General features: G+C 41.6%; 1 protein-coding gene across 1 annotated transcript; it reads right to left on the bottom strand.

Annotated features, from left to right (window-relative positions):
• Positions 1-6,274: 6,274 nt before the first annotated feature.
• slc22a17 (solute carrier family 22 member 17) lies at positions 6,275-26,588 on the bottom strand. The gene is made up of 10 exons (XM_022769142.1): positions 26,054-26,588; positions 23,981-24,497; positions 17,943-18,046; positions 13,808-13,962; positions 12,951-13,116; positions 12,319-12,443; positions 9,375-9,480; positions 9,004-9,227; positions 8,005-8,116; positions 6,275-7,511 (listed from the first exon to the last, which is right to left on the bottom strand). The coding sequence occupies exons 2-10, from the start codon at positions 24,455-24,457 to the stop codon at positions 7,235-7,237; spliced, it is 1,746 nt and encodes a 581-aa protein (XP_022624863.1). The 5' UTR covers positions 24,458-24,497; positions 26,054-26,588; the 3' UTR covers positions 6,275-7,234.
• Between the last annotated feature and the right edge of the window lie 249 nt (positions 26,589-26,837).

Here is a 26,837-nt window from a genome sequence, read left to right as displayed (position 1 = left end):
ATATCAAGGACATTTCCTACAAAACCAGAATATATTCAGGTGACTTTGAACAACTGGGAAATAAATCATGTAATCATCCCGGCAGTAATAGCCCCCGTGGCACTTCAAAATTTACCCTGGAAATTTTTCTAGTTGTTTATTTTATTATAACTGTTTTTTTATTATGTGGACACATTGAATTTCCCCTAAATTAAAGTAATCTGTACTATCTTAAACTTAAGTAGTACACAGAAGAGGCAAATATGTACAAAAAAAAAAAAAAAAAAAGAAAAAAAAATATAACCTTTATTGAAAATATAAGTTCATAGCGCTAGACACCTCTATGCGATACGGATAAACTCTGTACACACCTAGGACAAAACACTGCGCACAGCAACACTACACTGCAATTTAATGGAACACACTACCCAAACGTCATACAAAATGTGCACAGCAAGCAATAAGGACCACTCCTCCTTGAAGACCACTCTTGTAGGCCGGCCGAAACCAATTTCACCAATAGGGGGAGGCAGAGGGCCCCCTTGACTCCCAGCGTTACCACTGAATGAGTCCCTGGCAGGACGTCAGATTACTAAAAGCTATTTAAAATACATGGCATATAAATGTGGCGAGGGTCTGGGTGGATGCTCACACTAACAGATGTAAAATATGGTTTAGAAATTTACACAGTGCACAACAACGCCACCCTGGGAATTTCACCCAGGGAATTTTGGTTCCAACTACTGGACACACAGGTTCGCTCTATTCAGTTAGCATAAGACGTGGTTCGTGGTATAAAAATATATATTTTATTACAATTGGTTAAAATAAATAACAATCAAAGTCATTCACACAAAAGAAGGGGACTAGTCAGGAGCAGAGGCTTACCGGGTGGACAGATATTAGTGAACGGGGAGTGGTTCACCCAAAATAAATATAAATAAATCACCCACGCACACACACGTTGAAGTAACCAACACCAGGGAGCACAACACATCAAAGGAGGGGACACCACCACCAGTCACCGACACCGCCGCCACCACCACCGGCCTCCAACAACTGAAACAAGAATAAAATATTAGGGGAGTTGCAACTCAAAACAAAAAGAAATAAACCAGTAATGGGCAAGTTAAACCTAGGAAACAAAGGTATAACCAACAAAAGAAAACCTAAATGCCCAAATGATAACTGCCCAATAGAAATCAAAGCAAAACAATTCAAAGAAAATACACAATTCCAAATATTGTTTAACACAAGAAAAACAAAGGAAATCTAATTAACTGATCAAAAGAAACCCAAAGAAATGAAACAAATTAATAACCTAAGTAATTAACCCAAATTCAACTTATACAACCCACACCTCACTCATACAATTAAATCGACTAAAAAAGGGAAATCCAGCTCAGTACAAGCAAGCCATGCAGAGGTACTGTGAGTAACCTGAAGGCTCCAGGTAGCCTGCGGCAAACAGTCTTATTTTGAAAAGCGACGGCTTTAAAGGTCCGTCGAAAGCTGCACACCGCCGAAACGCCACCCAAGCAGCAAGTAAAACAACAGCAGCAAAGCAGGCAAGAACAGGAAACAAGCTGGAAGTAGAGCCGAGACAAAGCAGCAGCCGTCCGATCTGTGGTTTCACCTAACCAGAATATATTATTAGCACTGTACAATTTAGACTGAAAATGATGCAGTTGCAACAGAGACAGGACATACCTTCAGCAGAAGTGGATGCGCGCACACACTCATACAGGAGGGAGGACGAGAGGGACAAATCCGGACATCAGCATTTCCTATGACCACACTAGCATTAGCTGTCGGCATACAAATACCATGATGCAGAGAGAGGACACTTACCACGCCAAACAGGAGCATGCAGGAGCGACAGAGCAGCACACACAGCGGGACGCACGCAGTGGTAAAGAGGGAGCCGGCCTTTTACCGGAAGCAATGTGGAAAGCGGAAGAGCAGGGGAGAAGGCCGTCTTAAATACGAGCCCCTGCTCACTGATAGGCTATTAGGCAATCAAGGTGCGTTCAAGGTATATTACCTGCAAAGCGTAGACTATACTGCCACATAAACAAGGGCAAAGAGCTCTTAAAACAACAATATATAAACATTACAATTTAAAATAATTGAGGCTTATCTCTGGTGACAACTTTCTGTCAATGTTTCGGCATAGAGCGTTGGGTGGGCTTGATGGGATGGGTGAGGAGCGTGTGATCTACACATAATCTGAATATAACTTGCATACTAAGAAATCTCGTCACTCTGGCATAACCCGCCATCCCCTCACCTATATGGGTGCATATGTAGACAATGGCCTCGTTTAGTTCCCCTGGAACTCCTTAGCCACAACTAGTGTTTCTTTTTGCCGCTGTTTTTTGTTGTTTTTTCACATAAAAGCGGGCTGCGCTGAAGTTAACTCTTAGTTAAATTTAAAGTAAAATTTTATTTTTGATGTTAACATTTTACTGTCACTGTTTTAGCCCCATAGGCAACCAGCCTCCCCTCCTAACTCAGGAAACAGATACCCTGCTTAGCTGTCTTTACTGTCGGCAACACTAAAAGTTGCAAACAGCACTCTCCCGCCACAGTGCCACAGCCAGCCCAGCCCCGAACAAAGCAGTTCAGTCTCTCTCATGCACTGCCGGCCGTTTATTGCCCACTTACCACCCGGTTGTGAATGGATCACTGAAAGCATGGTCTCAGTTTAGGTCACACAACAAAAACGGGCGTTTACCCTGTTACCTATTATATCCAATGGGTTATTCCTACTTTCACAAGTGGATTCTGCTTTTCAGCTATGGTTCAGGAAGGGACTACAATGTTTAAGGGTTGTTTCATTCCAGAAGAATTCTTAGACTGGCATCATCATGAACGTGGTCTGACATGTATATTGTTTTCAGGTTGTCCGTATGTCCGTACATCCCATTCTCGTGGACATGATATCTCAGTAATGCCTTGACGGAACTTCTTTAAATTCGGCAGAAATGTTGGACTGATTATACCTTGGTGGTCAAAGGTCAAGGTCACAATGACCTCAGAAAACACTTTTTTAGCCATTACTCAAGACCTCACACATCAATTATGACAAAATTTCACACAAAATGTTAATAATTTTTATGATTCTGGATAAACAGGGATGTAATCTGCAACTAGTCTGAATGGTGGAGGCGCACAACCACGAGGCAGTAATTCTAGTTTAATATTATCTTTATTTTTTTATTTATGAGTTTTTGTATATTTTATGTTATTTGGTGTGTTTACTGCATATATTCTGAATATTCTTTGGTATGTTTTTGATAGGTTTTTGTAAATGTCAATAAAAAGGTTTGAATAATAAGTGTTTACAAGTGATGTTTATAGAATGAGAGTCAGCCTCATGGACACTTCACCTCCAGACAAGCTGCACAACAGATTTTTACAGAGTGAGAGGCATTTCCAAATCAGATTAGATAGAATTACACACACTTCAATCTGAGACATGATCTGATTACAGCTTCAGAGTTGCACCATTTCAAATTAAAAAGAAACTGCAGAAAAAAGCATATGCACAGAAGTTCCTCTGTGTTTGGAACCTTTGAAAAATAAAGGTACTGTGTAGTGTAGGTTTGAGTAATACTGAATACACAATGTGTATGGTTACATAGTTAAGTGTAGTGTGTGCTGTGACATGTAACATATTTATATCCTTAAGGTATTCTTTCCTAGGCATTATTATGTGTATTCATTGTGTATTTAACGTTAGACTCATCAAAATACACTAAGCTGCTGTTTTAGTGCTAAAGCTTGACCCTGTATTCAATATCTCAGACCTGTGTGATCCAAACCTAAAATACATCCATCTTAATTAGGGTATATGTCTTTGTAAAGTAAAATTCATAATTTACCAGTAACTAAGTGCAAATTATCCTTCTGTGTTCTTATAGATTAAGCCAGTTATATTGGAAAATGTGTCAAAGTCTAATTTTTGGTTTGATTTTCATATACTAGCAGTATTTCAGGATTCATACTGTATGATAAAAACGACTTCCACACACTTAAATTTTCATCAGATGATCCACTCAGATCCCCTGATCTGACCCTAGGCTGAAAGCTTAGAAAATAAAGTGACACTGCATTGATTTAAATGTGTGGAAAGCTTTTCTATCATTTAGGTGAGAACTCGTCGGGTGGAGCAGTGGTCATCCTGCAATATGATTCATACTGAAACAAGTCTTCAAAATGCCCATGTCTCGTTTTTTTAACCAGTTTTATTTTACATGTAATCAGTCTATAGAGTGAACAGCATCACACTTATCATTAAACAGATCATCAGTGTTGTCAGACATTATATTACTCGAGCCAAGTTAATCATAGAGATAGTAATAATCAGTGTATTAATGTTGTTGAGTGCAACATACAAAGGAAATCAAAACAACCAAAGCTTATAATTTCTTTAATAACTCCTCAACATCAGAGTCGAAATCAAAACCCCCACATCCTCCCACTGTCACACACCCATGGAAACTTGAGACATACAATTACCTGAACATACCATCATACAGCAGGATTTTTTGAAGCTCTGAAACTGACTTGCTTTGGCAATTCTCTGTCATTATGCCACTTCAGCCATCACACAGGAAATAAAGAAGAAAACCTTCATCCTTGGTGCATGATTGAGGAGGAGTCAAGGGTTGATGAGGAGCTCTGGGGCCCTTTTCAGCTCCCATTCAAGCTTCATGGAGAATCGTCATTAGGCCCAGTCTCCACCATCAATAAACATTCAGCTCAAATACAGATGACCTCCATGTACCAAGTGCTGACAAAAATATATGTGCCTGGTTACACAACTTCTGCTGTAGTTTGTTTGTTCCCGTCTATTATCTTACAGCCGAGACTGGTCATCTACAGAGGTATTGATCACTAAGCTTCTGAGGAAAGAGAGATAAACAAGCCCTTCAAGTGCCTTCAAATATGCAGAAAGGAATGTTGTGACAGTTACTGGATCAACCCAATTTAGCAATATTTAGATAAATACTTAAAAATACCTGGCCTGTGGATAATTTAATGATTATGCTTATTAACAACATAAATAGATATAAATATAGCTGGCACCAGGCCAGATTCGAAACTGGATTCACGTAGTTTGAATATGAATACCTTTCTGATTGAAGGCCTTTTTGTTCTGTTTACTTGCTTCTGAGCCTAATATTAATAACAGCTGATTTACGTTCATAAGTGTCCCTTATATATCAAGATTTAATAATTAATACATTAATAACTCATTTGAAAGTCAAATCAACCACCATCATCTTACAAGATAATGATCCAAAATGCTCTGTGTCGCTTCTCCACTGCATAGCAGACTGTGCGTACAGTTACCAACCTCAAAGTCTGCTTTAACAAAACTAAGATACCCCCAGCATTTAAAGAAACTAAGTCTAGAGTATTTACAAGGCAAATAACACCAACAACCCCCTGTAGTGTTACATGATACATGTGAGAATTGTGGTCCGTCCTTGTTTGGAGTGCCAAATGGTGAAGTGTAGGGATGCCCCAATCAGGTTTTTTTTGCCACCAATACCGATCATTTATGAATGAGATCAATCGATCCACGGCAGATACCGATCATTTTTGGCAGACACTACAGGGCTCCAAACTGCAACACATATGTGACTATTTTTTGTGAGTGTGCGAGTGAAAATTGCACATGGTCATTGCATGATCATTATTCATTAGGCTGTTTTGGTGCCCTGCATGTACTGCGTTGTTTTTTTTCCTTCACTGGCTCAGTCGGTCTGACTACCTGACCTTTCATCAGAATGCAGGTGCAGACAGGAACAGACAGAGACATTGGGCTAACTCAGTACCCGTGGTTGTGGTATGTGGGCAATGCTATGTTGTGTGCGTAGTGTAAGCAATGTGGTCCGTTCACTGCAGACAACGCTTGTTACTACCAAGTCAACACAATTTAAGCTTTAACTCCTGCAATTTAAGCACAAAACCTGCCTGGACAGAGCCCCTCCCCTCATCTTTTCAGGAGAACGAAATGGTCATCAAATTAAACTCTGCCTATAACAGAGCCAGGGGTTAAATTTGGCCAGGGCCCTGTGGAGCTGAGCTCTGTCCCCTTCAATATCATATCGTCATATCACACTAATATTTTCTAAATTGCCCAGTATACCTAATACCATGTGAGTAGCATATGCAGTCTCTCACAGCACAAATAGCTACATTTTACACTCTGTAAAATCATTTTTCTCTGTGGTGAGTTTAGGTCGCTACATGAAAAGATACTGACAGCGCTCTAGTGATCTAGTGATATAATTTTACATTTTTATTTAATATGATTAAAGAAGAGTAAGCCTTGGAGCCTCCTTCATGAAGAAATACGCCAGACCAAATCATGCAACCAGTGAAAAGTTAGTCTGGAGCCCTGCATTGCATTATATTTTGTGGTCCACATGGCTGAAATGTTTTGTTTTAGTGGCCTGTCACACAGTGAAGAAGGTGGGTGGCGGGACTACACTACAAAGCACACAGTGCCTCTCTCCGCCACGGACACAAGAGTATTAACCACGAGTGATCGGTTTTAAGGTTATTGGTGACTAGGATAATTTGTAGATCTACCGATCACTTATTTTTATGAAAATCAGACGATCATGATTGGCAGCCAATCAATTGGGGCATCCCTAGTAGTGTCAGCTAAGTTGTACATCACAGAAAGGTATACAAAATTGACTTTCATTTACTTTCCTTACACTTCTGAGCACGTTTTGTTTTGCTGTATACAGCAAACAAGACAAAAATGGTCTATGCAGGTTTAGACAAACACTAAGAATAATTTAAGACAACTGTCCGAACCTACATTTGGACTGTCAGTAGTAAGCAGCTAACATCTCTACAACCAACACACTGGATGACGACATCCAGCAGTGTATGCTGGTGTGTCACATGTGGGGTGCACCCACTGTCTGTCATGAAGAGATGTAGGAAAGATGATGTGGCATGCGTGTGTGTTCAGACACATTCACACATATCTGAATGACAGGAAACAGGAAGATGGAGAAAAATGGCCACTCAACCCAACAGTCTGTGTTTGGAATGACTAGAGGATGATATGTTAAGAAGCTTCATTCACGTTCATTCTTCATCCGTCTTTAAGTCTCTGTGATGCTCTATCCTTCTTCTCCTCTGCAGTAACATGACAAATGTAAATCTTCTGGCCTCATGCTGACTTATTTCAGCACAGTCTAGGCCCCTCTCTCCAGGTCTTTTAGGTCTCGGGATTGGGTGTTGCAAGCAGCGGCACGTTGTCCCTCCTCCTCCTACCCAACGGGGGGCGTCTGTACTGCTCCCCTTCAGCCAGCGTCTGGGGCAGCGACTTCCTCTTGCTCTCAGGCAGCAGCAGGATGGACAGCACGGCCAGCAGAGCCAGTGACGAGTAGACCACATGGTGCAGGAAGTAGCCGTAATGGTTCCTCAGGTCCATGAGCGGGGAGCTGAGACGGCCCACGCAGCCCAGGGCAAATACAGTGCCCACACCACTGCCCCTGACACACCAATCAGATTTGCAGAGAGTTAGATAAGAAAATTGAAATTGAATCACTTAGCTTAGCTTAACATGAAGACTGGAAACGGGGAAATAGCTAGTTTGTCTCTGTCCAAAGGAAACTAAATCCTCCAATCAGCTCCTCTAAAGCTCACTGAATAACAAAAAAAAATCTCAGCCTGAAGCATTTTATCCATTTATTTCCCAAAACAACATAAGCCAAGCTGTAATTTCAGGTTGATCCCAGTTAACAGAAATGTTTTCAGATGTCAGGAAACTTCTCATGATTACTAACAGCTATTGATAGAAACTCCCTCTCCTCTGTCACAATTTATTGCATTTTCCATGTCCTGATTAATTTTGGCAGCACTTACCTGAGCTGATATACTAATAGCTTGTACATCTCAACAGATACTATACTTTTACTATAGAACTCTGTGAGGAAAAGGCCAATTTAGCTTTTGAACTTCAAAGTGTTGTCTTTGCTGTCCTACCTGATGATGGTGGGCATGATCTCTGCAGTGAAGAGTATGCAGAGGGAGGCGGTGGCCTGAGAGGAGAACAGACCCAGCACTGAGAAAACTGTGATTGCCGTCTCACTGAGATCTAGAGAGAAGGAGGGGTGGGGTGGGGGTACGCTTCAATAATTATGCATTACCTTCAGTAATTATGCATTACCCTGATCAAGCGCAGCATTTCTACTTTTCAGTTTCAGATGATATATCATGATGCCTGCCAATCTAATCTTTTCTTAAAGCTTGTTCAGACCTCAGCATCACTAACAGCAGACAGAGAAAATCTCATTACAGCCCACTGCTTCTGGCCGGAGCCCCTGAAGCATGATTAAAGCACAGTCTGACACAGCTTTGACTTTGCTTCCACTGCAGTGTCCTACATAAACTCAATGTCATTCTCACCGTCAGACACATGGGGGAGCCAGTGTGTTTCTACACCAGGCTGAGGAAAAACAAATGAACAGGGCTGGCTAGTTTTATTGTAATCTATTTCATAATGCATAAAGTACAAGGTCAACATGACACACATGGTGTATGATGATCTAATATGACATTGGGTCAGAGGTCTGCATCAGATTAGCTAACTTTTACCTTCATTGGTCAAGGACTGAAGGACGCGAGGATCCTGACATAAGCCTGACATAGGCCCTGTTCAGACCTGGTATTATTTAATTATAAGACCTGTGCGCATCACATTAACTCACACACACACACACACACACAAGCACAGCGACAATGGACCTGTTGGATTGGCTAAAAACAACAAATTCCTGTTTATTTGCACATAAAGCGGGGAAGTGAGATCCAATCACAAGTGGTCAATCAACATGCACTTGTAGATGCATGTTAATGCCAGGTCTGAACAGGGCCATATTGGTTCTCTAACAGCAGGGGGTGACTTCTGGGGTAGTGGGGGAAAAACTATTCGAGATGTCCTTGGAGAACACAACATCTTGCTGCTGACTAAAGCCCACTTACACTCCATGAGTCCCAGGAGGATCAAAGAGGCCAGCCCCGTCATTGTCATGGAGAGGAGCAAAATGCCACGCCGACCGCACCTGTCCACAGTCGCCCAGAGCAACAGCCAGGCACCACCTCCTGCACACACAGACAACAGGTACATCCAGTAGAAACTGGGGGCGGTGCCTCTGACGTCACCTCGGAATGAGCTGTAACAGTGACTAATGCCATGGGAGATGAATCTGAGGGAGGAAGGACAGAAAGACAAAGCACAAGCAGCTGAGGATTTACAAACTGGTTTCAAAAAGAAAGGTGGAGGAGACACTGAAACATGAGACTACCACAACAACACACCCTGTGAATTAATGACAAAGTGTGGGAAGACTTACGAGGTGAAGCCGAGCACACACATGTTCTTCCAGATGTTCCTGCTGTGGAAGAGTTCAGGGAAGGACAGGTGCGGTCGTGAAAAAGGGGCTGGTTCTGAATCCAGCTCTGCAGGAAACAAACAGGACAAAAACACATTTTTTCTTTTTAATAAACAGTTCAGCAACACAGAGAATAATGACCGGACATGTTGTCTCTTTTAACAATAACTCACTGTCAATTTCAGGGACATACAAGCTCAGTTGATTCAGATATAAGTAGTAGAGAATTCAGTTTATACCACACACTAACTCAGTAACTGTGAGCAGGAAAGTGTTTATTATACCATTTGTCAATGACTACAACTCCCTCTCTGACTGACAAGATACCACAGCTCTAATCATATAACATGTTTAATTAATTTATTCATTTTATTTATTTATAAACACTTCTTCTTGTGTCTTTGTGAAAATTTAGCTAAATTCATCCACCGATGAAGGCAATTAAATAAGACTGAAAGCTCTGCGGGAATCAAGCAAGTAGACCTCGAGTTAACTTAATGAATGAACTTTAAAGCTCCACATATATCCAAGTAGTTACATAGGGGGTATGTTCTTTGATTTCTCAAGTGCATTTAACACCATCCAACCCCCCATCCTTAAAGACAAGCTGGAAGGGATGGGGGAGGATCCCTGCTTCACGTCCTGGATTGTTGATTACCTGACAAGACGACCACAGTACATCAGGCTGGGTAACTGTCTCTCAGGGACAGTCATGAGCAGCACTGGGGCTCCACAGGGGACTGTTCTGGCGCCATTCCTGTTCACCCTGTATACGGCAGGATTTAAATACAACTCTGATTCCTGTCACATCCAAAAATACTTGGATGACACAGCTATTGTGGCACGTATCAGAAACAGGCAGGGAGAGGAATACAGAGATCTGACGATGGCATTCAGTGAATGGAGCAACAAGAACTGCCTCCTTCTGAACATCTCCAAGACCAAGGAGATGGTCATGGACTTTCGGAGGTCTAGGCCCACCCTTCAGCCAGTCAACACTTGAGGGAAGGACAGCGAGGTGGTGCACACTTATAAATTCCTAGGTGTGCACCTGGACTGGTCCCTGAACATGGATGCCATCTACCGGAAGGGGCAGAGCCAGCTCTTTTTCCTCATGAGGCTCAGGTCCTTTGATGTCTGCAGTGAAATGCTGCACATGTTTTATCAGTCAGTGGTGGCCAGTGTACTTTTTTATGCTGCAGTTTGCTGGGGCAGCAGCATGTCCGACATGAACACAAAGAGACTGGACAAGCTGGTAAAAAAGGCTGGGTCTGGCAGGAGTCTGGACTCACTCAGGACTGTTGTGGAGAGACGCATGCAAGATGGAGGCCATCTTGGACAATACCAACCACCCTCTCCACAACATTCTGGCAGGACAGAGAAGCAGCTATAGGTGCAGCAAACATCTCATCTCACTGCGCTGCAGAACAGAGAGGTTCAGGAAATCCTTTGTTCCCACTGCCATCAGGCTATACAACACCTCAGCCAAAGGAAGTGAACTAATCTAATTATTATTGTTTATTTATTACCAACTGTTATTATTATTATTATTATTATTATTATTATTATTATTATTATTATTATTATTATTATCAACAATGAGCTAATGGACACAAATTTTCACTAGGGGATAAATAAAGTATCTATCTATCTATCTATATTTCTGACTATTGAACACAGTTATAAATTGTTGCCAGTGAATGATTCCTATTTATGTGAATGTGACAGTTAATGAATTATGTATCATTAACTGTAATTACAGTTTTGTTATCGCTCATTCATTATCTTTTTATACAGGAGTTAAGAAGTTTCATTCATCAAATATCATTATATCCAATTACAGTGTGTCAAGCGGGGCGTTAAATGTTACTGCTGCAACTCATTCATACATCATTAATTAACTGGGCAAGGATCATTGGTGAACACAGTGTCAATACCATGCATCTGCCCAACAGTGCTCTGAGGTTTTTAACATCTAGAAAAACCTCTAAATAATGAAGGCAAGGATGTGAAAACATGATTTCTACAGTGCAGACATTTGCTTTCAATTTTAGAGATAAAATGCGAATTAGTCTGAATCCAATATTATAAATATGCACCAGGAGCTTGGTGGCTCAGATGAACCTTTACCCCAGATGTTCTGGACTCTCTTTAATGAACTGCTCAAACATCATATTTATCACATAATGGATACTTCAAGATTGTCAATTGCAAATACTCTGATGACATGTTTAAGAAGGCTGCTACTGAAAATGATGATGACTTCTACTTAAGCCTTTAGCTGTAAAAACATTGTTTTTTTGTGATCAATAATTTATTGCATAAATAAGGAAGTAACAACAAAAAAAAATAGATATTACTGGAGGGAAAAAACATATGTAAATTATAGTATGTCAAGTGTGCTAACATGAAAACATTGTTAAATATAACAAATGTTCATCTGCTCGTTTAATGCAGCACTCTCTTCCCCTCCAATATCATCAGATGCCTGGGTCTAACTTTCACCAAATGTGAGAAACATGATTACTGTCAATTGTCTGTGAATGACCGCTTGGTAGAATTATGTGATGCTTTTAACTCATAGTGGCAACAGTGCCACTAAACAAGAGCAAACTCCTCACATTTATGCATGTAAACTGTCCAGCTCACATTATTTTGTAGCTGCTGCTTGGTCATTGTGCTCCATTAAAATCTCATTTTTATGCAGGACCTATGAGTCTTTAATAAATAATGAATTATAATGGAGCATCATTACCTACTCTTGGTAGTGATGTGTGATAGGTATTCATGTTTTCAAATGAAGATATAAGATATAATAAGAACCAGAATCTGTTCAGCCTGACACTGATTAGTTGCTCTTGTTTTAAGAAGCAGTGTGAGGAAAACGCTGTTGCTGCACACACACCTGTGAAGCTCTCGTCATCCCTCACATCTCTGTTGGAGTTTCTTCTCTCGCTGAACGAGTTCATGTCTGCAGATCGCTCAGACAGAAGGAGCCAGCGAGGGGACTCTGGAAAAACCCCAGGAATGCTGCAGGAGACCAGAGACAACACAAGCCTGACTCATTCTTAGATCTATGCTTACCTTCACTAGCACCAACTCTATTTGGACATATTAGGATTTTGTGCTGTAACCCAGATTTGCTGCCTCAACATGGAAAATAACCAGTTTGGAAGAATTCTTTTTCTTCCATTGTTATTAAAACCCGAAATTCACAGCCAGTAATCTCTGTATAATCTCTGTTACTTTGATTTTGAAATTACAATGAAGGCTTATCTTGTAACAGAGGTCTTAGAGGACCTTAAACAAAGTGGTCCTGATGTGTTCTGAAATGAGCTAAAAGGCTTGGGGTGGTGAGGGAACTGGTATCAATACAATCCAACAAAGCTTTCAGGAAGTCAGTTGGCATCAAGACACTTCAACTATTACACTTCACAATATCAAAAGGCTATCAGGTTCCTTCTTTCTCCTGGCCTAATTCTGCAAGTTCTCAGAAAAAAAATGCTTCTGATATCTTAAAAGACTCCAAACTCGTACCTATAGCTGAGAAACAGTGTTAGTGGTGCAGCCCCGGCTCCCAGCAGGCCCCTCCAGGACTGGCAGCCCAAGGCCACGGCCAGCAGCAGCAGCTCTCCGGTGACAGTCATCAGACCAGCCAGCATGGTCACCACCAGCCTCAGAGAGGGCTCACACAGCTCCAGACCTGACAGACACAAAGCAACCCTAATAAATCTTCATATTTACAGTTCCCATCTCTGCTGTTTATTTGTGGTTTACATCAGTTTCATATTAGTGGAACCAAAATGAAACATACTTTCACCACACAGTAAGACAGATTTTCATCTGCCAACTCTTATCAAAAATGGAAACCTAAACCCAGAAACACCTAGGGTGATGCATGAAAGCTGTGAAGAAAGAAGTGTATTTATTTGTATTTTAGTTGGAAAGCAGTGCCCATGTGGGTGGAAAGCAGAACATAGATTTTATTTTTATGATTATGCTATAGAATTGGTTTGAGATGTTTTTTTTCTAACCAGCATGAATCTATAATGACTACATGAGTAAGTAAACCCCAAACTTACATTTTTTACGTGTTCATAGACTGTTTCATATTCAAAACATAGATATTTAGATAAATTTAGAATTAGTCATCCACTTTTACAAAGTGTAAATGAATGGTTACATCCAGAATAATTTAACTCAGTCTCTCTCAGGTAAAGTTAGTTGCTGGACCAGAGAGGGAAAACAACCTGGTTCATTCTGAAAAACAAAAATCCTCAACAAGTCAGATCGTCTCAGTTTGTGTCAGTTGTGTTTATCTGTCTGCTATAGTGTGTAACAGATCATCTATGAATTTTACTCAAACAAAGGAGGTGTTGTTTGAATGTACTCACGGGTGATGTACAGAGTGAGGTAGACTCCTGCACTAGCAGCCGCCAGGCAGAAACGCATAACAATGAAGATGGAGGGGTACGGAGAGACACACACCAGCACCCCAAACACCACCGACAGAGTCAGGGAGGTCAGCAGAGTCTTGGACCTGCCCAGCCTGAAGAGACACAGATACATACATATATCCCACATACACAGTACTCTATTACTCTATTATTATTATCATCACACAATAATAAGATGAGACTAATTACCACCTTGCAGTTGTATGCCTCTGCCACTTAGACTAGTTTTGGATTATATCCCTTGAGTCACATAAAATATTAACCATTTGTGTGAAATTTTGTCATAATTTCTGTGTGAAGTCTTGAGTAATGGCTAAAAGTGTTTTGTGAGGTCACCATGACCTTGACCTGTGACCACAAAAGTCTAATCAGTTTGTCCTTGAGTCCAAGTGGACGTTTGTACCAAAGTTGAAGAAGTTCCTTCAAGGCGTTATTGCGATATTGCGTTGACAGGGCCAAAATCATGTTTTGTGTACAAAAGCAATAAAGTGCAGAGACATTAATCTACTGTGAATATAAGGGTTAAGATACAATGGGGAACCACCATGTGAATTCTGCAACATAATCAACATCGTCCTCGTCATCATCATCTGCAATGCTGTTACCACATTCCTAGTTTCATGTCATTTACAAATAATTCAAAGAAAATGTTTATTAACAAAATATAAATAAATATAAACATATATACAAAACAGATATTATCTAAGTTTGTTTCAAAAAGAAACTGGAATTACCACTTCTGGGTTGTATTCCTCCATCAACCAAGCAAGTTACAGGAAATATGGTCACAATTTCCCCTTCCTGAGCTACAACATTGAATAATAGCCAGAGGTGATTTTGCAGAACATTATGATCTCACAGTGACATTGACCTTTGACCTTTTGGATATAAAATGTCATCACTTCATTTTATCCCAATAGACATTTGAGTAAAATTTTGTCATAATTAGTGTATGAATCTGTGAGTTATGGCCAAAATTGTGTTATGTGAGATCACTGTGACCTTGACCGTTGACCTTTGATCACCAAAGTCTAATCAGTTCATCATTGAGTCCAAGTGGACATTTATGCGAAATTTCAAGAAATTCCCTCAAGGCATTACTGAGATATGGCATTCACAAGAATGGGACAGGTGAATGGACCAATGGATGGATATTACATGAATATTCAGTACTCTTAGCTCAAACCACACCCATCTTCGAACTCAGCCTTCCTCTGACTTTCAGGTTGTGATGCTATCGTGGTGAAAAACAGACAGACAGATATCTGCATACAGAGATTGTGGGTAATGTCCAAATAGGCCGGGGAGGCTTGGGGCTTGGCCCAGGCAAACCGGTGTGGAGTAGAGCAGGTCCCAAGGAAAAGAGAAAGCTAGTGGTGGAACAGGTTCGTAGACAGGAGGAGATATTAAGGGGTGCAAAGGCAGTGGCTCAGGCTAAGCAGGGACAGTGGTTAAATTGGGAAGGTGTAGATAAGAAAAAGCTTAGCTGGAAAGAGCTGTGGAGTATGGAGGAAAGTAGCATTAGATTCTTGATAGGGGCAACATATGATGTATTGCCAACTCCCCAGAACCTAAAACTCTGGGTAAATGGAGACCCGCTATGTGCATTGTGTTCAGGTACTGCAACTCTAAAGCACATTTTGTCAGGCTGTAAGGTTAGTCTGTCGCAAGGCCGGTACACGTGGCGACATAACCAGGTTTTAAAAAGCTTAGCTGCAGGAATAGAAGACCTACGGAGGCAGGCAAATTTAGGAGGGTCTAAAACAAAGAGAGTTGCAATAAAGTTTGTGCAAGAGGGAGAGAAAGTTGGTAAGACAGCAAGGAGGCAAGGCAGCTTAGAGGATGCTTGTGATTGGGAAATGCAGGTAGATTTAGGAGGAAAGCTTGTTGTTCCCCAGGAAATAGCCAGTACAAAGTTAAGGCCTGACATAGTCTTGTGGTCTAGGAGTAGAATGAAAGTATATTTCATAGAGTTGACTGTTCCGTGGGAGGCTTCAGTTGAAGAAGCATATGAAAGGAAAAAGCTCAGGTATGCAGAGTTAGGGGCAGAAGCAGAGCAGCGAGGATGGAAAGTTAGGATTTGTCCAGTAGAAGTAGGATGTAGAGGATTTGTAGCAAGGTCTGTTGTCTCTTTGGTAAGGGAGCTAGGAGCAAGTGGACAGAGTGTGAGGAAAATAGTAAAAGACATGTCAGATGAGGCAGCAAGATCCAGTCAGTGGATTTGGATTAGAAGAAGTAATGGTAGCTGGGGGCCCAGCAGGGGGAGCACTTAGGATAGACAGACTCTTAGGAGAAGCAAGGAAGAAAATCCAGGAAGAGGAAGTGTTTTTAAGTGGAGGGTGTGGCCTGTGTGAGCCTCTTTGAGACCATGCGGTTAGTTCAGGTGAGTTGGTTTGTTTGTATTGCTCTGAATTGGTCTGTAGTGTGTCTCTGACTGTCTAGGCGAGTTTGTTTGTTTTAGGTGAGTTGTTGGAGAGTGGGGGAGTAGGGGGAGGTAGAGCACAGCCTAACCCGGCGGGGGAGAGCTAGCCCAAACAGGCACCTCTCCCTGACTCTACCTCCCTCATTCAAAATGGCTGCCATTTTCTCCAACTGGTTAGGGGAGTTTGTTTGCTGAATCTGCTAGTGTGTTTTGTCCGAGTTGATGATGTTGTTTGTGTTAGCATAGGCAAGGTAAAGGAGAAAATAGTTGTGGTGTGAGGAGCAGTGATGGCTGGCATTAGGGGGATGACTCTGGGACGCCAGTGATCACTGTCTAGCCTCCTGGAGGTGTCGTGGGACCAACTAGACGAAACACTGGTGAAAGGAGGTTCCCACCTGATGACCCCAAAGACATGTTAGTTATCACTGCTCATTAGTCTGTGTAGCTGAATTAATAGTTACCATAGGGCTTAGGGAGTTATTCACTGAGTCTGGTCCAGTTTTTACAGCACAAGTTTCTTGTGTTTATCTTAAATTGCCAAAGTTCTTAAAAGATGAAAACAATACCAGCCACACCGTCTCAGCTGCTGATGCAATCATAATGATTACCAGAATACTGTGTCTTCTGCAGCTCAAGTCTGAAGTATAACTGATCACTACATGTGATGATTAGCCAATTCCCAGCTTCATGTAGGTGCAGCAGTTTTGTTTCCACACTGTAGGTTAGTACTGTTCCCATTTCTTCTTTTGTATGTTCCCAGGAGGCAGTATTAATTCACCAGTCTTAACAAACAGATGCTATGCTCAGTTGGTCAGCAAATTAATGAAGGCTGTTAGCTGATTAAACTGGCATCATCTACCTCACAATGCCCCCACAACTACAGCTTCCCTTGTGGGATGATTTTAAATCCAACAATGCAGCACATACAGACTGATCCATAATGTCAATTATCTGAGGCATTTGGGGTGTGTCTAATGCAGACTGCCGAGCCTGAAATCCTAAAATTTAGCAAACTAAAGCTTACAAATTCTTTAGCATTTATTTTGATGTCATTCATGGCTTGTTCATAGTAAACTGGTTTGTAATATATTCTTCAATGTTTCTGTGGCAAACAGTAGCACTTCTCCCACAGAATGATTTCTTACTGTGATGAAAAGCCAAGTCAGATGACCTGTGGGCCGTTTGATACTAAATCTTTCTTCCTATCGATTGGTGGCCACGAGCTGCTGACTGACAGAGGAACCACTGGCAGACATAGTAAATCTATAGCTAATTTCATTTGAACATTAACAACCAAGCTACTCTTTGTACATTGTGTGTGTCAGTGGACATGTCTCTGTGTGTTGCATGAAGAATTTTGAAGTAGTGAAACTGCAAAGTAAAGACAAGGTGCTGAAGAATGATGAACAAAGTGATCTCAACAGCAAAGATCACTGCAGACAGACAGACTGAGTTGCACTGGGACAAAGTGAAAACATGTTTTTATAATTTTTTACAAATGTATTAAAAATCTAAAACTGAATTCTCTCATTTACAGAAGCATTCAGACACACAGACCTATTAACAAAACTGTGTGTGTGTGTGTGTGTGTGTGTGTGTGTGTGTGTGTGTGTGTGTGTGTGTGTGTGTGTGTGTGTACGCATTTATTACCTGTCAGCAGCATAGCCCAGACCCAGACAGCCAGTCAGGACACCTAGGATGAAACATACCTCCTCCACTGGAACCAACCAGTATTGGCCACACACCAGATCCCACTGGACAGCACAAACACAAGAGAGGTAAGACATCCGGTAAACATTTGTTTGAACCAGGTAGAACCAGAGGCCTCTACTACAAAGCAAGTTCAACATACCCAGGATATCTTTTCATTATCTGCCTCAACTGAACCTAACATTGGCTGTCCTGGATAACCTATACTACCAAGTTGGTTAACTCTGGGTTTACCTATTCAGCTACGAGCGCATTCATGTGAAAGAGGTGGATTGTCCATTATAAGCAACATCGTCAGAACCATGAGTAAAACAGTTAATATGACGTGAGAAACGCTGATACCTACCAGTAAATTCAGTTATAGCAACTTTAGCGCTTTACACTACTACTCGCATTCACCCATTCGCATACACATTCATACAGCTCTTGCTATATACACAGCGCACCTCTATCACACATATCACACACTATTCTGACAATTATTTTTCAGCTAATAGGTTACCCTATAAATGTGAGAGAATGGTGAAAAGTGCTATTACTATTTGTCAAGGTTCAAGTTTACATCCAAACCCCAAAGGATTACAGCACTATGAAACACAGAACAACAGCAAATCCTTACATTAGATAAGTTTAATCACATATTTTTTCTTGCTAATAACTTAAAACGATTATCAAAACCCTTGGCAATCAATTTTCTGTCAGTTGGCTCATCCATTAATCAACTAACAGTTTCCCTACTTCCTATGTTAAAGGCGACGATTATGCTTGTTTCCAGTTCTCTATTTTTATTCTGGGACTCTACTAGAATGATTCACAGTTCAAAAAGTCTTTAATTATCTCAAACTGCATTTTGTCCTGGTTTAATAGTTGTAAATATGGGAAATGCACTAAAATGCAGACTGAAGTGAAAAACGTTGCAAGTAAAATGTTATTCTGCTGTCATCAAAAATGGATAGTATACCACTGCAATGTGGATTATTTCAATGATGGAGGACATTAAATGTCTACAACAGCAGATGGTTCTGGGAGAATGAGCTGAGTTTGGAGCAGACAACCATATACATAAATCTGTGACCTGATCTCAGCTCGATACAGGAAGTACAAAAACCTGTTGGACATCTATTGTTCAGAACAGACTGGATCCTGACCTTTTGTCTCACATGGATTTTACTTTAGCATAGATTTACCTCATTATCTGACATTTTGGCTACATTTATATGAAAATCTGACAATGTAATATTATATACAAATATACACACATACATATATATATATATATATATATATATGCTGCACTAACTCTCAATGTTCATAGGCTTTGGGACAAGTTACCCAAAAAAATCACCACCAACAAATTACACATATTATAATAAAGATGCTTTTATGTTATGTCTACACCTATATGTACTTTTTATTAATCCTCCCTTTTATTAAAAAAAAAAAATTTAAAGTGTAAATACAAAATAAGGTTTATCAAAGAAGTACCATTTCAATTTCAGAGATTGACTTCCTAGAGATGGCTGAAGAAAATCTTTGGATGTAAGAACACACATGCTTTCATTGTATTTTGTGGATTTTCCATGTGGATTATTTCTACTCATTGGTAAATAATTACATGCACAGTCACAGGTGTAAACAGGACTGGATTAGATCCAATGACATCACAGGCATCACAGGAATGACTCTTTTGAACCTTCTTTAGACTAGTGATACAAACACAGGAAAATGTAAGCACGTGAGTGTGTGGCCATGACAGTCAGAGGACAGTGGGTGTATTACTGTCATTTCTAGTTATACTTGCAAGGAACAGGAACAGTTGAATGTCGGCACATCTGTTAAACAGAGGCACAGATATCTGCTCTCAGATCAGAGTTTTACACTAAGGGCCTGATTTACTAAGATCCCAAATAAAGAGCGCTAAATTGCGTGCGCACAGGGATAGATTGCGCGCGCTGCCTGTTTGGGTCTTGCGAGTGATTTACTTAGATTAACAGCGCAGTTGACTACAGGCGCAAAAGTGATCGAGCCGGCCCTATTTAAATGAGGATTTTGCGCGAGTTAAGGGTGTTCACCGTGGCGAATCCAAATGAGCAGATCCAATTGGACCGGAATTGGAGGTGCTGGTACAAGAGGCAAACAAGCACATTTCTGAGTTATAGCAAAGGAATTTAACCGTTATTAGGAGGAACGCAATATGGGAGGCAATCTGTGACAAGGTTAATGCTGTGGGGGAAACCAAAAGAACACCGGATGAAATGAAGAAAAGGTGGCAAGACATTCGTAGAAGAACAAAGGGAAAAAATCGCACAGAATAACAAATCGGCAAATAAAACAGGTGGAGGACCGGCGGAGGAGGACCCTCTGTCTCCCATTGAATAGCAGGTGCAGCTGACGTTCTGTGATGAGCAGATTACTGGGATAGAGGGAATATTTTTAATTCATTCAGGTACACCACATAAGACATGAACGTGCGTCATGAACGTTCTTTAGCTGTGCAATGGAAAAGCGTAATTGCCAAAAGGGTTTTTTTGTTTGTGCGTTCCAGCAGGGGCGCAGAAGTGTGTGCGTTTTCATTTGTTTTAAGTTTCAGGAAAAAATGACAGGAACTAGGCCGAACTAAATGTTTCCTATGTCTAAAAGAAAGTGGGCTTTAGTACATAAAAATGTGAGTTTTTGGTTTTGTCAAAATAGCACAAACAAGAAACACTTGACATTATGATGCAACATTTATTATTTAAGGATTTTCTGAACTCTGAACGAATGACTTTTTTGTTTTTTTCTTTTTCAAAGGACAATCATGGCATCGCCGGATAACCGATATGTCTCGATTATTTTTTCTTCTGCCATTCCAGAAAGAGTGACACAAACAGAAAAGATGCGTTCTCTCCGTTGCCTGTCGTGCCTACGCCGCCTCCTTGCAACAATGACCGCAGCCATCTGTGCGCACGGCTGTGCCAGGTAGCCTAAGACTCGACTTTCAAACGTGCTAAATATAGACGCAAAAATAATCAGCGCAATTAGTTTGAGGTTTGGTAAATCTCATTGCGTGCGCAAAATGATTCTATTTGAATCTACTCCTCCCAATATTTTGCGCGTTCTGGCAGGCACGCCTATATTGCATATTCATGAAGGCAGAAGCGCAAAATGGATAGCGCGTGTTATTTTGCCCGACTGACAGACGCAATCCTCGGTGCGCCCGGTTGGTAGATCAGCATCAACATGTGTTTGCGCGTGCTGTCGCGTTTGCGCACGTTTTTACACACGCAAAGCTTTAGTAAATCAGGCCCTAAGTCGTGACACACTAGTTTGCACTAACAGCTGAGCTCTGCTAATGTCACTGTCTGCTGGCCACTAAGAGCAAAATTATTTTAATCATATAAATAGAATGAGGGAGGAGAGGGGGAGAGTAGACGGCCGGTGATAAAAAGGCCTTGTATTATCAGTCCATGCACAGAAACATAAAACCCTGTCACATAATATCAGCCTGTTGCTGAGGCACAGTGTCACAGCAGTGCACAGTAACCGGTTAAGGGCACCACAGCAACCCACAGTGCTCATACGAGTGGAATGCTTTGGATGACAGAGGGAGGGAAAATGCACACAAACAAATTTGGAAACTCCTCAGACCGGTTTTGAGAATGAGACTCAAGCACCAATCAGGTATGTGCCTTTAGGAAGGCCAGAAACCTGCAGCCATTTTTTCCTTTCACATTTTTGAGTCCAGATGCTTTGAATAGGAACACTGCCTTTCTGCCACTGTGGGATGAACTTCACTGACACTTCAGAGAGAGGTTACATATATTTCAGGTTGAGGAAAGATGACAACTAGACATTAATCTAAAAATCTTCTCTTATAATATATAATTTTTTTATAGTGATGTCAATATGGTGATATATTAAATTTACTGGAAAAATCCATCGAAAAACTCTGTATAGGTGTTTGTGTTCGGCTAATCCAGAAAATGAAGTATCTGACAAATCAATATACTTAATTATACTGATGCAAACATCCTATAACAAAGGCATAGTGCTAAAGCAGCCCTGCTTATTGAGTGGATATATGACCCAAGGTTCCTGATACACCCAGATATCTCAAGAATGCAGTTGTGCTGTACTGCTACAACATTTTTGGTGGTTTACAGGTTCTTTTCCTGACATTTTTCCCAACCCTTATGACAAAAGGAAGAAAAAGTAAGAAGTATGTTCTGTGCATTAGCTCATAGATCCACAGCATAGAAATGTTCAGTGGAGTTCACCTCTAGTACAGTGACACAGTATCTATTGATCAGCAGCAGAGGTGAAGCTGATCAGAGACCTTCCTAATTCCTGCCCATCAGTCTGCCAGCTCAGCAAAGCAAAGCAGCGCTGGAGGAACAGATCATTATGACAGTAGAAAATACTTTTTGAGTTAAACCTAACTCAAAAGCCAAACATGTCTCTTTGTCTGTCCATGTCAATACTAATATGAAACCTGAGAGATGAAGACCACTATAAGCTTCCTCCTCCTCTACACAGATGTATTTGCAAACATGCTCCTGCTAAATGCTTCCCTTGGCAACGTTTGCTAATTTCAGCTCACTGCAGTGGTGTGGGTGGATTACCAGTAAACTGCTCTAATACCACGAGCTGGAGGACTGGGTGTGGCTCCTACATCAGTAGGCACAGAAATGAAAACAGACCACAGGCCAAAGAGTTTCCACTCAGGCCACCAGCCTAAGGGAAACAAAATGTTCTCTCTTCCACTGTCTTCCCCCTATCTGCTGTTTAAATACACAGTGATGAATACTAGAAGTGAGTTACAGTTCTAGTTTAGAGTTGCCAAGTTGTGGCCTGCAGGCAAATAATTAATATTCCCCAATCCCTGCTTCATAAGCAGTTTCTCTGGTGCCCTAGAGCAAGACATTTAAAAGGCATTATTCCTGTTTGTGCATGTTTTATCCCATTAAATACAAACTGCTGTTGATCCCATTCTAAAGCATAACTTTTAAGACATTTCTTGTACATGGGAGTCCTTTTAATTCAGTCTCTCTCAGTGTCTCAGTGCCACAGTCTGGTTTTAAGCAGGGACTGGTCTTCCTTAGTTATATGTTTAAGGACACTGACTTCTGAACTTTCAAACATGACTCTGATTATAATATCTCTCTCATAGCCCTTTCAGGTTGATCCTGTGATGTAGGTGAGACTCACAAGCTTTGCCCCGCATGCCATCACATCTCTGCGCTCACGCTCTGACACCTTAACAAAGGCAAAAATGCATTTCTATTGGAGTCAAGAACTCTATTAAATAACACTGATGTAAACTACAACCAACTGCTTGACTATTGAAACAAAAACACAGAGTGAATGGGTGAGTGTATGAGTGCACACTATAGCTAACCTAAACAGAACCTTGTTTGTGATAAGTAATCCTGTAGTTTAGCAGTAGTGTGTATGGGACAACAGCACCTGGGATCAGCTTGTGACATCTGTCTCATATGAATACCTCAAATGTAAATGCGCGCATTCAGTAACATACATCAAACAGGAGACTTGTGTGGGAAAATGGAATCAGGGATCTCCCAGATCTCTTGATGTTAGTAACCTTGACAGCACCAACAAGGAAGGGTTTTCATAACAATCACTGTGCACACAACCAAAACATTACTAAAGGAAACTATAAGATATGATATAAATCAGCAATATGCAAGGCTCTTACGTTTTAGAAAATGAGCACAGTTAACACAAGAGCCATTTAAAGTGGAATGAGACTGAACACATGGGAAACACTGAGTTGGTCCTCAAAGGAGCTGCTTGGTAGCAAGAAATATGTGCAGCTGTATTAAAGTTTAGCAGGGCATTGCAAAAAGAGAGACACTGCATGCTCAGCAAGACAATAAAAGTAAGAAACAAACTTTAGTCAACACATCAACAAGAAGCTAAAACCGTGAGCAAGACCAGGACCACAATCAGAGAGCTCAGGATCCAGTCCGGAGCTTTACCTCAGTAACAATGTTGTTCCTCAGCCCTTCTGTGATGTTGTAGTCCCAGCCTGACTCGCAGTCCACCACAGCCGACTGGCTGCTGTTGACGTACTGCTTACACTGGGATGGGCCCCCACTATCCCCAGGCCTCTGTCCCTTCTCCCAGGGTAGGGAGGTGTTCAGGGTCTCCAGGGACTGCAGAGACCCTGGCAGGTGGCAGTGGTGGGGCGGGGAGAGGGTGATGAGGGGGTCAGAAGATAGCAGAAAGGCCAGGAAAAGGTTGGGCAGGATTGAGAGAGCGATTAGCACCCGCTGCTTCTTCCTGCCCAGAGCCAGCACCATCACCTCCCCTGTGGGTGGCAATGAGGGTGGGGCGGGGAGGGAGGAGGAGGATGGGGCTGGGGACGAGGGCACGGGGGAGGAGGGAAGAGACGGAGGGGGAGGAGGGCATGGGGAGGGGGATACCAGTGGGGGAGAGTCCGGAGATGTCATCATTGGGGGAGTTGAAGGTGGGAGGGGGTGATGTAGGAGAGCACTGTGGAGGAAAAGAAACACAACATTTTACAGTTAAGGGTTCTGTTTCTGTTCATGCTGGTTCACTGCCACACTGTAATGATTTAATGAGACCCCTAAAGTGAATAGAGCCACCTGTTTCCTACTATTACAATTCTGACTGTGCCTTTAACAAAAGGAATAACAGAAAACAACAGGATAACCCGTTTTAAATGTAGCCTACATGATGTACACTAAAACAAATGTTTTTTTTACATATAGAGAATGTTTCAATGCTCACATATATGTAATAACATCTGTTTTAAGGCAAATTAAATTGAAGATTATTTATTTTTCTGCAATGAACACTTAGAGTATCCACATCAGGATGTAGGTTCTTACAACAGTATTTTGTGATAGAATGGTATTCCTTGACAAAATTTACTTCAGATTCTGTATATGCTCATGTGTGCTCGCCACATGTGCAGTATCAGCCATGTTGTACTGTCAGCTGAGCCAAATGGGAAAGTTCCAGATAGTTCCAGAGTAAGAGGAGACAGAGTGAGGTCACACTTAAGACATAAATCTGTTCAGAGATTAAAAAAACAATGCTGAACAACACAATACTGAACCATACAGCAGCAAATTATTTTTGTGATCTAATGATACCCAGCCACATCCAAACTGAAACAGAAAGGTTGTGTTGTAGTAAGGCACTTTGGTGCCAGGATTATGAGATATCAACTTATACCTAGGTGTGGGTTTGGAACATCAACAACAAAACTCAGCAGATATTTCCAAAATTTTTAATCACTGACATCATTTCTGAGGAGTTACTGGTTCCAGCCTCTCAGTTGTGAGGATTTGCTGATTTCCCTTGCCTTGTGTGACAATGAAGTGAACATCTTTGGGGTTTTGACCTGCTGTTAAGCCAAAACAAGACATTTTACAACATCAACTTGGGCTTCAGGAAATTGTAAGGGGCAATTTTTTCCATGTTCTGACCTTGTATAGCTCAAACAATTAACTGACAAAGAAAATGAATGTTAGTTGTCCTAATTCAGACCTGTTGACGTTTTTGAGAGTCTTGTCACACACTAAAGACCAAACTCACCATGAGGGAAGAGCCTCAGTAACGGATGATTCAGACTGCATAGCTATCAGTATTCAAACAAGTACATGTGGAGACATTAAATACGTAACAGCACAAGTAAAACAGTTATCAGCAGCCTGAGCCTGTTCAAACCCTGTCCTAACCCGATTTTAATGCACATGGCTCTCCTCCAGCAGCCAGTGTTCCAGTTTCCTTGCACAGGAAGTCTGACAGAAAGGAATCCCACAGGGTTACATAAGAGTTTTTTCCCGGGGAGGGGGGTTGTAACCCACCGAGGACTAGCTTGCCGGCCTTTTTCACGGTAGCACCACACCAAACAACAGAGCAGTGGTGTGAGCGGAATAAAATGATAATCGGGCTAACTAACGCAGCTGGGCCAGGCGAGCCGCAGCGGACAAGACTCACACCTGCCACGATAAAACAAGCGCATAGCTGCCGCTACAGCGTCCGCCTGGCACCAGCAGTAGATGTCCGCCGTTACATACCGCTTTAAAGCGTAGTTAAATGTACACAGAGATACTGCTGGCCGTCGTCTCTTCCACAAGTCCAAACATTGCGGTCTGATGGGGGGGGGGGGGGGCACAGCAGAGAGTACTTTCTCCGCAGTCACCGTATCTCCTCCGCGCCTCGACTCCAGGCTGCTCTGTCCGTTACAAGAAAAGGCATTTTTGTCCCGGAGAAGTGTCGTAGTCTCTGAGAAACACCAGTTCTGCTGCTAACACAACAAAGGACACCGGACTGTTGTTAGTCCCGGGCACAGCTAACCCTGTGTTGTTTGGAGATGTGGGATGCCCGCCGGGGATGCTACGCCATTCTGCTACAGTCGCTGCTTCAGTCGAGGGCTCTGCCTGCCGACGTTACTCACAGTCCTGAAGTAGACATCAGAATAGTGCCGGTGGCGGACAAAGAGCAAATAAACAACCAGGAGAAGCCTATTTAAAGAAGCGAGCAGCCACAGCACACTTTGACAAAAACGGCTCAAATCGTGAAAGCGACGTCCCCTCGCATAACTGCTGTCGAAGATCGTCTATCTGAGATGGTGAATCACTCAGTAGTGAATCGGAGCGTTCTTCTGGCCAGAACTGTCTCGGTCATGAAGATAATAATACTAAATCTGTACCAGCCAATCACGTCCAGATTATAGCCTATTTATTTATGGCCGTTACCACTGAATGGACTGCTCTAATTTATAGGAAACCAGTGACCAGTGTAATCGTAGGCTAATTATAATTGTGTGTTTATTATTACATTCTTACCCTCTTGTGTTTT

The sequence above is a fragment of the Seriola dumerili genome, unplaced genomic scaffold (genome assembly GCF_002260705.1).
Source record: "Seriola dumerili isolate Sdu_G_001 unplaced genomic scaffold, Sdu_1.0 BDQW01002262.1, whole genome shotgun sequence".
In the NCBI taxonomy this organism is placed as follows: Eukaryota; Metazoa; Chordata; class Actinopteri; order Carangiformes; family Carangidae; genus Seriola; species Seriola dumerili.
The sequence above is the reverse complement of the archived record's forward strand: the minus strand, read 5'-3'. Positions and strand labels throughout refer to the sequence as shown.